The sequence below is a fragment of the Oncorhynchus mykiss genome, chromosome 25 (genome assembly GCF_013265735.2).
Source record: "Oncorhynchus mykiss isolate Arlee chromosome 25, USDA_OmykA_1.1, whole genome shotgun sequence".
NCBI lineage: Eukaryota > Metazoa > Chordata > Actinopteri > Salmoniformes > Salmonidae > Oncorhynchus > Oncorhynchus mykiss.
In genome coordinates this window covers 39,576,251-39,586,654 of record NC_048589.1, presented here as the reverse complement: position 1 = coordinate 39,586,654, position 10,404 = coordinate 39,576,251, and the positions used below count along the sequence as shown (strand labels likewise).

The 10,404-nt window shown below is 42.9% G+C and overlaps 1 protein-coding gene across 6 annotated transcripts; it reads right to left on the bottom strand.

Annotated features, from left to right (window-relative positions):
- Nucleotides 1–2,817: 2,817 nt before the first annotated feature.
- Nucleotides 2,818–8,443, bottom strand: LOC118944330 (zinc finger protein 239-like). 6 transcript variants are annotated; one of them, XM_036962909.1, is made up of 4 exons: nucleotides 8,292–8,443; nucleotides 6,072–6,238; nucleotides 5,175–5,282; nucleotides 2,818–4,089 (listed from the first exon to the last, which is right to left on the bottom strand). In XM_036962909.1, the coding sequence occupies exons 1-4, from the start codon at nucleotides 8,369–8,371 to the stop codon at nucleotides 3,314–3,316; spliced, it is 1,131 nt and encodes a 376-aa protein (XP_036818804.1). In that variant the 5' UTR covers nucleotides 8,372–8,443; the 3' UTR covers nucleotides 2,818–3,313. The 6 variants fall into 6 exon arrangements, with proteins under 6 accessions (XP_036818804.1, XP_036818806.1, XP_036818805.1 ...); XM_036962911.1 differs by lacking the exon at nucleotides 8,292–8,443 and adding an exon at nucleotides 7,462–8,001; XM_036962910.1 differs by lacking the exon at nucleotides 8,292–8,443 and adding an exon at nucleotides 6,950–7,236.
- Between the last annotated feature and the right edge of the window lie 1,961 nt (nucleotides 8,444–10,404).

The following is a 10,404-nucleotide window of genomic DNA, read 5'->3' as shown; positions in this document are numbered from 1 at the left end:
CCACATTTGTTTTTACACTGCTGCTACTCGCTGTTTATTATCTATGCATAGTCACGTTACATGTATAAATTATCTCGACTAACCTGTACGCCCGAACATTGACTCAGTATCGGTACCCCTTTTATATATCCTTGTTATTTTGTGTTACTTTCTATTATTTTGTACTTTAGTTTGGTAAATATTTTCTTAGCTCTTTCTTGAACTGCATTGTTGGTTAAGGGCTTGGTAAGGTCTACCTGTTGTATTCAGCGCATGTGACAGTTTGATTTGATTTAGTAGGGTGCAGTCGAATATTTTTTTATAACTAAACCAAGATAGACCACAGCCTGTCGTTTCAAACGAACAACTGCGCCATAGTGGGCAGAGCCAAGCACGAGATCCTATTGGCGTGTTCTAGCATGTATTTACGTATTTCCGTTGGGTAAACGCCTACTTTGAAGTGCAAGTGTGCAATTACTCAATTAGCCTTTGCACCTCTAAACAACACACTTTTTTTTTTAAACTTTGGCAAAGGGTAAAGTCTACAGAACTGAGTCCTCTGTTCATAACAGATTCTACTTTTGGGAACAGAAAACTGTTGAGATCAAATATTTAATCGATTAGTCAATTATCAGAATGTCAGACAAAATCCATCGCATTCCATCTTCTCCCACTGCTGACCACTGAGCTTCCTCTCATCACCATATTTAGTAGTGAGTGGAAAAGCCAACTGGATGCTTCACATTTATACATCCGGTGAAATATCGGTCTCATTGTTCCATCTGTGGTGCAGTAGTCGGTTGGTGGTTCAATCATTCTTCTGATTTCTAGCTGCACCAATCAAAGCAGTGAAGGTGGTGAAAACCATTCAGCTTGGGGCGACAGGGGAGCGGGGTTCCAAAATGCAGCTGCATATACAATTTTGCTATTTATACATTGTATTTTTTTGTATACAGACTAGCCTAAAAATAAGTGCAACTTGACAAAGTATCCAATAGATTGTGATCAGTTGCTGGTAAAAAATAAAAAATTGCGCCCCATACTTTAATTTGCTCCATTGCTCAGACAGCCAGGTGTTGTCGACAATGAAAAGCTGTAGCCAGAGACTGGAGAGAAAGCGAGACACTCCACTCGCGGATTTTGTCTGGTTCAATTAAAGTCAATAACCAGTAGACCAGACCCAGGTACTACTGCATTGTGGTCTATGGGAGACACACCCTGTTAAGTTGACCGAAACTGACTATTTTGTTTCAATGATAAATGGCCTGAGTGAATTATTTTATTGTATCCACCATCTTGGCTGTAGTCAAAGATGATCTATTATGTTGCTCAGCTCAGACACGACTCGCGAACTTTGCGGGTGTTTCTGATGAATAAACAATGCCATGCTGGAGGCTGGTACCATTCAAATAAAACCCATCCCTGAAACAAAACGTATGGTAAAAATAATTTACACATCATGTCGTAAGAAGACACGTCATTGGCACGAAGCAGGCATTTTGATTTTGTGACTTAAAGCCCTAATAAATCATACTGTAACGACCTAGGGTTTATACGCGCGCCGGAGGTTTCGAGACCTGCTCCCTGCCTGTTTCATTACAATACGTTGACTAAAACAATGACTTACATTGTTGTGCAACTTATGTTCTTACCTGCTTGCCCACTAGCAAGCTGGGTCCTTAGCATGTCAGCAATCTAGTTCACCTGTTCCTCCAGTAACTCGAGATCACCAGCAACACGGGGCATTTAGAATGTCAGCAACACGGGACATTTAGAATGTCAGCAACACCGGACATTTGGTCCTACAACATTCCGAGATCTGTGTCCTTAGCTTTTGGTTTTCCTCAGCCTGCCGTCTCATTTCCTGCTGGATACTTTGCATTTCTACGCCGAAAAATCTAACAACATTATAGGTTTTAAGTTGCACTCCTGCGAAACGTACATGTTATTTTCAGCTATAAAACTGGTCCTAATGAAATGAAATGCTTTGCAAGGCAGAACACATCAGCACAGTTTGGGGTGTGTCCCTTTAAGCGAATGTGCATACAATGTTGCTGTGGCATGTGCAGCGGAGGGCATAAGAATCAATAATAAATCAGTGTAATATTTTGTTTACTAACCATATGCTAATTTCACAAGACTTATTAGAGGTAATAACTTGAAAAGACCAAACTGCTCTGGATAAAACCTGCTCTTACCATGATCAAATCATCCTTTCATCGTCCTTCATCAGGATCACCTCCAGTGGTAGCGAAATAGGACTTCCAGAATGTTCTCTGGTACACAGCATCTTCTTTCAACATTCTCAAGTCGGAGGTTTACTGACTGGGCAAAACTGTCATTTTGATCAGCACTCCTGTAATTGTCCAATACATCATCAATGTTCCTCAGCATGACAGCTGAATCAATGACCTTGTTCTTGTTGATGGCCAGAGGTTTCTATCCCTGGATCCTGTTGTACACCTGAGGATTTGCTGGCTAAAGCTAGTTTACAAGGTATGAACACATCCTAAACAGTGGTCAGAGTTCAACCTCCTGTTCCTCCTTTGTGTGCCACACCCTCTCCCGTTTCTGCTGTATGTATGAGCAGATTTCAAACAAATGGCTGCAGTAAGTGTTGTGGTGCTTTATAAACATGAAAAGGTAAGGTTTTAGATGAAAAAAATAAATATTAGATGGGAGCAATCGCAGATGAGTTCACAGCTCTTTCATACGGACTCTGAAATATCTATTTACATAAACAAACGGGTCATTGATTTCCCTACTAGCTTCAGTGCAACTTTAAGAGTATGTTTCTGTTGAAATGTATCCTAAATCAAAGAGGGAAAAACATCTGAATTCAGAGTAAAGACTTTATTATCAGTATAACTCATAGCCAATACAGTTAGGCCTACATAACAAAAAATGTAATTTAACAAGCTTTAAGAGTTCCATATAGCATCTAATACCGTTCATTTAAATATGTATCAATCCTTTAATGCATTATTTACCATTTCCCTTTTACACACCTTTAGCAACATTACACAGTTAAACCCCTAGATGTTTTCTCTCTACTTTCATTTTCATTCAATGTCCTTAAGTCGGGTTAAGCCATTGGAGATCACCACAAGCATTTTAGAATGTCCCCCACTTTTTCTATGAATGCCATTATGGGGGTAACTAATCCTGCAGGTCTAGCATTACTGATACGGCTTCTCTCCTGTGTGCCCACTGATCCACTTAAGGAATGATTTGAATGTTGAAAAAATGTACATCAGTCATATGTAAAGCTTCTGGTGGATACATACATACTGTATTGTCTGACTGAAGTGAGTACGTTAAGAACAAGGGTCTGCTACAGTGAGATCAATGGTAAGGCTTCTCTCCTGTGTGTTCGCTGGTGTGATTTCAAGTTACTTTGTTGAGAGAAAAAGTCCCCACATTCAGAGCAGCAGAAAGGTTTCTCTCCCGTGTGCACCCTCTGGTGAACCTTTAGCTGATTCGACGAGGTGAAGCGCTTCTCACAGTCAGGACAGGAGTATGGCTTCTCTCCTGTATGTATTCTCTGGTGATGTTTGAAGCTACCTACATAAGAGAAACTCTCCCCACATTCAGAACAATTATAGGGCTTTTCTCCAGTGTGCACTCTCTTATGAACTGTTAGATGGCTTGGTGAGGTGAAACCCTTTCCACAGTCAGAGCAGGAGTAAGGCTTTTCTCCTGTGTGAATCAGCTGATGGCGTTGCAAGTCTCGCAGATAGGAGAAACTTTTGCTGCAGGTAGGGCAGTGGTGAGGCTTCTCTCCAGTGTGTGTTCGTTGGTGACCTTTCAAGCCACTCAGTTGAGAGAAACTCATCCCACAGTCAGAGCAGTGGTAAGGCTTCTCTCCTGTGTGCACTCGTTGATGAACTGTTAGATGATGTGATGCAGGAAAGCGCTTCCCACAGACAGAGCAGGCATAAGGCTTCTCTCCAGAATGTTTTCGAATGTGTCTTTCAAGATATGATGGGAATGGGAAGCTCTCCTCACAGTGTGGGCAGTGGTGAGACCCCTTAGCTTTGCTCCATTCCTGATGTTTCTTCCCTGATACAGGAAATGTCTCAACTTGGTCAGAGTTGTTAGAGGTCTCTCCTGGGTGAATGACAACATTAGAACAGGTGCCACACAATTTATTTCATTTTTATTTAACCTTTATTTAATCTGGCAAGTCAGTTAAGAACAAATTCTTATTTACAATGACTGCCTAACGCGGACGACGCTGGGCCAGTGCCTCTAGCACTGAGATACAGTACCTTAGGCCTCCCGGGTGGCGCAGTGGTCTAAGGCACTGCATCCTTCGAAACACAACTAAGCCGCACTGCTTCTTAACACAGAGCACATCCAACCCGGAAGCCAGCCGCACCAATGTGTCGGAGGAAACACCGTGCACCTAGCGACCTGGTCAGCGTGCACTGCGCCCGGCCCGCCACAGGAGTCGCTAGTGCGCGATGAGACAAGGATATCCCTACTGGCCAAACCCTCCCTAACCCGGACGACGCTAGGCCAATTGTGCATCGCCCCATGGACCTCCTGGTCGCAGCTGGTTACGACAGAGCCTGGCCTCGAACCCAGAGTCTCCCGGTCGTAACCAGCCGCGACCAGGAGGTCCATGGGGCGATGCACAATTGGCCTAGCGTCGTCCGGGTTTGGCCAATAGGGATATCCTTGTCTCATCACGCACTAGCGACTCCTGTGGCGGGCCGGGCGCAGTGCACGCTGACCAGGTCGCTAGGTGCACGGTGTTTCCTCCGACACATGGGTGCGGCTGGCTTCCGGGTTGGATGTGCGCTGTGTTAAGAAGCAGTGCGACTTAGTTGGGTTGTTTTTCGGAGGATGCATGACTCTTGACTTTCGTGTCTCTCCCTCTCATCGCTACGGGAGTTGTAGCGATGAGACCAGATAGTAACTACTAAAAAAACAATTGGATACTACGAAATTGGGGAGAAAAAAGGGGTAACATTTAAAACAAAAATAATAATTTAAAAAGAAAAGATACAGTACCTTAGACCGCTGCGCCACTCGCGAGCCTACACCCACAATCATTGTGTCCAATAAAGCAGTAGTGAAAACGGGGTATAGAGAACTAACCTTCTAGTGTATGGAGAGTACTATTGAAGTGGGGCTAAGTAGGTTTCTCTGGTTGAAACTATAATGCTACATTTCCTTTCACTTCTTACCGTGATCAGATTCCCCAATGTCGTCGTCTTCCTCCTCTTCTTCTTTTATGATGACTTTCAGGCCCAGTGTTTGACTGCTGTTTGATGATGTCATCTCTGGACTCGCTCCTGTGTGAATGAGAACATAATGATGTAAAAACGGTGCATCTTGCATTGACTTGAGGAAATACTAAAACCATGTAACAAAGTGGTTGGCGGCCATCTTTATTTTACCTTTATTTAACTAGGCAAGTCAATTAAGAAGCAATTCTTATTTTCAATGACGGCCTAGGAACAGTGGGTTAACTGGCCTAGGAACAGTGGGTTAACTGGCCTAGGAACAGTGGGTTAACTGATCTAGGAACAGTGGGTTAACTGGTCTAGGAACAGTGGGTTAACTGGTCTAGGAACAGTGGGTTAACTGCCTGTTCAGGGGCAGAACGACAGATTTGTGTACCTTGTCAGCTCGGGGATTTGAACTTGCAACCTTCCGCTCTAACCCTGCCTCGCTCGATCAACAGCCTAAAAATGGTGTCCTAAAAAATAACTTAATGAATCTGACTGACTAAAAGGAAAGTAGGAAAACCAGCTGGCCTTGAGGACCAGAACACCACTGGGAAAGGAGGATATCAGGTCAGTTGTCCAACAATGTTTTTAACTGAATGTTTGGAACTGAAACTTGTCTTCCTCATTTAACCCAACCCCTCTGAATCAGAGAGGTGCGGGGTACCTGCCATAATCGACATCCACGTCTTCGGCGCCCTGGGAACAGTGGGTTAACTGCTTTGCTCAGGGGTGGAATGACAGATTTTTTTACTTTGTCAGCTCGGGGATTCAATCCAGCAACCTTCCGGTTACAGGCCCAACGCTCTAACCACTAGGTCTAACCGCTGTTGATAAAACCTGCTCTCTTCTTACCTGGGTAATCATCATATTCCCAAATCTTCACTTCCTCCTCTTCATCTTTCGTGATGATATTCAACAGGAGTGTTTGACTGCTGTCTTTCACTGATGCCATTTCTCCTGCGGTGCCCAGTGATGTTGTCAGTATAGTCTTGGGCTCAGTGTGGAGAAGCGGTAGAAAGCTGCAAGATAGATAGTTATCCTCACTGTTCCAAAATAAAGTCCAGACTAACCTGTAAAATAAATATGTATGAAATGCACGACAGTTATGTAATTTGATGGCTTGCTTGCTATATAGCACACACCTCCCTTGATTAAAAAAAAAAACACATCCCATATTTTCTGATTTATTCAATGTTGCAACGCAAACTTAGTTCCCTGTCCCGGGCCTTGGGTGGCTAAGCAACGAAATAAAGTCTACATGTGCAAGGTAGCTGGCTAACGTGAGCTATGTAGGGTTTTAGCTAACATATTTCGCTAGCTAGCTAAGCAGCTACATAATATTTGGTTTCAGCTTGCTAACGTTACATATTTCCTTATGTTGCTTACTTGCAGGGGGGAAACAACGTTATGCGGCGACATTGTTTAGCAATGCATTATTTGTTAGCTTTAGCTAATAGTTGAGTCTCAAACGCTAGCGAGGCCTTCCCTGGCCATTTGCCCTGCAACCCGGCGGGTTCTTACCTGAGGCCTTGTTTCGCAAAAAAAAAGTATCAGATATTTTTTTTTTTTTGTGGACTGGTTGAAGTTATTGTTAAATGTTTAAATTCTATTTATGACCTAACATCTCCTCTAAAATAAGAACCAGAACAAACGCAATAGCAACTTCCTCGTTTTCTTTCTCGACATACTAGCCGTTTTGTCAAACTTCATTTAATGTAGACACACGCCACCTGTTGTCCGGGAGGGTATTTTTCTTCTTGGATGAGGTTAAATGGCGATTGGCATCCAATGAATGTTGCATTACCGCCTACAACTAGATTGAGCCATATATCCATTTCAGCGGGAAGTTAGGGTGCTACACTGGGCCTTTAATAGTCTTGTATTAGATTACCCTTTATAGCGGCCTGCAGCATGTTGAAGAAAAATCACAACACATCCAACCCCAAACTAATTTCCGCTGTTATGTATAAATCCCGTATGAAAACGTAAATACCCTACCATCTAAACGTACACTAATTAAAAACCCACCACCCTATTCCACTATTTAAACCTATCTAGTCCTACCTCAGGACCAACGCCTGGAAGGACGGGGACACCACCACTCAACACACCCCGTAACTCTTCTGACGTCAAATCTCGTACACCCACACACTTCTCAGCAGCTGCCACAAGAACCTCTATTTTCTGCGACCTGCGGTACGGTTTATAACCATTGCTATGAATGCTAAAAAGTAAATCTTACTGTAGCATATATCAATCGTTGGCCTATCCCTCGGTACTGGCACAGCTCTACTACTCACATGAACCCTCTCAGGACCCCTCCCCATTTACCCATCTTCCTCAGCATCAAACACCTTCTGCACTATTCTAACCCTGGCAACCTCAACCTGCCTCTCTCGCACCAGACATTTCTGATCCCCAGCCCCATGGGCACCCCTACAATGAACACTTTCTCTTCTTTCTCCAATACTACACATTCCTTTGTCTCGTGTCCTTCTGCACACTTCTCACATCTCCCTCCTACACCCCGATGCCACGTGCCCATAAGCTTGACACCTGTAACAACGTAATGGATTCGGCACAACAGCTCATAGGGGATAACTGAAATATCCGAAGTACACTTTGTCGGGCAAAGACTCAACAGCAAAACTAAAAAGAACAAATAATTACTTCTGTTTTACAACTCATACCACCCTGTCTGCATCACACCAAACAAAGAGCATCACAAACACCGGGAATCTTCCCCTTCAGTTGGTCCACTGTCACATTTACCGCTACCCCAGTAATCAACGGCATCTCTTTTCCACATTTGTTTGGCATGGAGCGCCTTCTCCCCCGGCAGAAACACAAACAATTATCACAAGATCACTTCGGGTTACCTTCACCGATTCCACAGCACCAAACTTAATTTTCACCCACTCTGAAACCACATATGGATCAGCCAAAAGGCATGGATGGGGTCTATTTTCTCCACAAATATTCAGACTTATATTTATCCTGACCATCTGTGCAAGCCTCGGGCTCCGAGAACATCACCACACCTGCTAACTTCGATCATTCGCCTTCACTCACTTCCATTTTGCCTCCAGACCTCGATCCGGCGTATGGCTCACTCTGTTTACACGTGCCACCATTCTTCTTCGACAAACCATCTCCCGCCGATTTCAAGCTCACCCTCTTCGACCTCCTCTGCCCCTCTTTTTCCCTCCATTCCTCCTCCGTATAAGTCTCCTTATGATAATATTGCAGTTCTCCTAACAAACATCTCGTTCTTGCCCCATCTTCCTTCTTCCTTTCTTCCCCTACCACGGGTCAAAGTTCAGCATGCGTGTGAATCACACGAATACTATAAAGAATTACTCAGATTTTAGTCATTTTTATTTGTAACATAAATGTGATATTGCACTCTTCTCATGCGAAAGTGATGGAATGAGTTGGAAACGAGATTTTGCGCACACACACACACAAACAAACAATGACCCAGCAGCTAGATTCGCCAGAGCATTTCTGACCACCAAGTTCTGAATGATGAAGTAATGTAGACATCATGTAGGGACTTGTTGTCCAAGAGCCAATAGATGTTTGAGCGTGCAGTCGTTGTTCTGTAAATCGACTCACTCTTGATGAATGTTGATTTAAAGATGAACCCATCACCTTGATTGATCTACAATTGTATGGTGAACAGTGTCTAACGACCTCATTCCTGTTTGGATATAATCTCAGCATCCTGTGAATTGTGTCTGATTGACTTGAATGGTTTGCTTTTCTTCTGTAAAACAAGACATACATCCAGGTCAGGTGTGATTACCATCTGTGTGGTGATTGTTTTTGGTTTCAGGGACTCTGTTGCGTGTAGGTGGGTCGTTCCACAAAAAGAGTGCCTTTTTGGTATTTTAAGTAGAAATTGTGCACCAATATTGAGTTTTAAAAGTCTGTTATATTAAATGAAGTGCCCAGTAATATAGACCACATGGAGAATTGAAATCAATAAAGACTTGTTAAAGTGCCAAAATGGAGCATTTTGACATATACCTTCTGACTTCAAAGAATTTAATCCACTTATCCCTAAAATGTCTTTCATTGTAAATCCCTAGTTATTTTGTTGCTTTGAGAATCTTTTCTGAAGATTATTTATTTTGTGCGATTAGTGATTTAATATACATTACCGGTCAAAAGTTTAGACACCTACTCATTCCAGGGTTTTTCTTTATTTAAAAAAAAAAACGTTAAAAAAAATGAAGACATCAAAACTATGAAATAACACATATGGAATCATGTAGTAACCAAAAACGGTGTGTAACAAATCTAAATATTTTTGATTCTTCAAAGTAGCCACACTTTTCCTTGACGACAGCTTTGCACACTCGTGGCATTCTCTCAACCAGTTTCATGAGGTAGTCACCTGGAATGGTTTCCAGCAGTCTTGAATAAGCTCACACATATGCTGAGCACTTGTTGGCTGATTTTTCCTTCACTCTGCGGTCCAACTCATTCCAAACCATCTCAATTGGCTTGAGGTAGGGTGATTGTGATTGTGGAAACGAGGGCATCTGATGCAGCACTCCATCACTCTCCTTCTTGGTCAAATAGCCATTTCACAGCCTGGAGGTGTTTTGGGTCATTGTCCTGTTGAAAAACAAATAATAGTCCCACTAAGCGCAAACCAGATGGGATGGCGTATCGCTGCAGAATACTGTGGTAGCCATGCTGGTTAAGTGTCCCTTTGAATTCTAAATAATTCACTGACAATGTCACCAGCAAAGCACCCCCACACCACCTCCTCCATGCTTCACAGTGGGAACCATACATGCGAAGATCATCTGTTCACCTACTCTGTCTCACAAAGACACAGCGGTTGGAACCAAAAATCTCCAAATTGGACTCATCAGACCAAAGGAGTGATTTCAACTGGTCTAGTGTTTCTTGGCCCAAGCAATACTCTTCTTATTGGTGTTCTTTAGTAGTGTTTTTTTTTGTTGTTGCAGCAATTCAACCATGAAGGCCTGATTCACTCAGTCTCCTCAGAACAGTTGATGTTGAGATGTCTGTTCCAGACGCACAAAATGCTTACTTCTCTCAAATTTGGTGCACAAATTTGTTTACATCCTTGTTACTGAGCATGTATCCTTCATGCCAAGATAATCCATCCACCTGACAGGTGTGGCATATCAAGAAGCTGATTAAA

Excerpts from the sequence above, each read along its gene's own strand:
- LOC118944330 (XM_036962909.1), bottom strand. The coding sequence starts at position 8,371 with ATGGTTTGTCGAAGAAGAATGGTGGCACGTGTAAACAGAGTGAGCCAT. Across the intron at positions 5,283-6,071 it reads GGAATATGATGATTACCCAG|GAGCGAGTCCAGAGATGACA; the intron begins GTAAGAAGAGAG and ends TCATTCACACAG. Across the intron at positions 4,090-5,174 it reads CATTGGGGAATCTGATCACG|GAGAGACCTCTAACAACTCT; the intron begins GTAAGAAGTGAA and ends TCATTCACCCAG.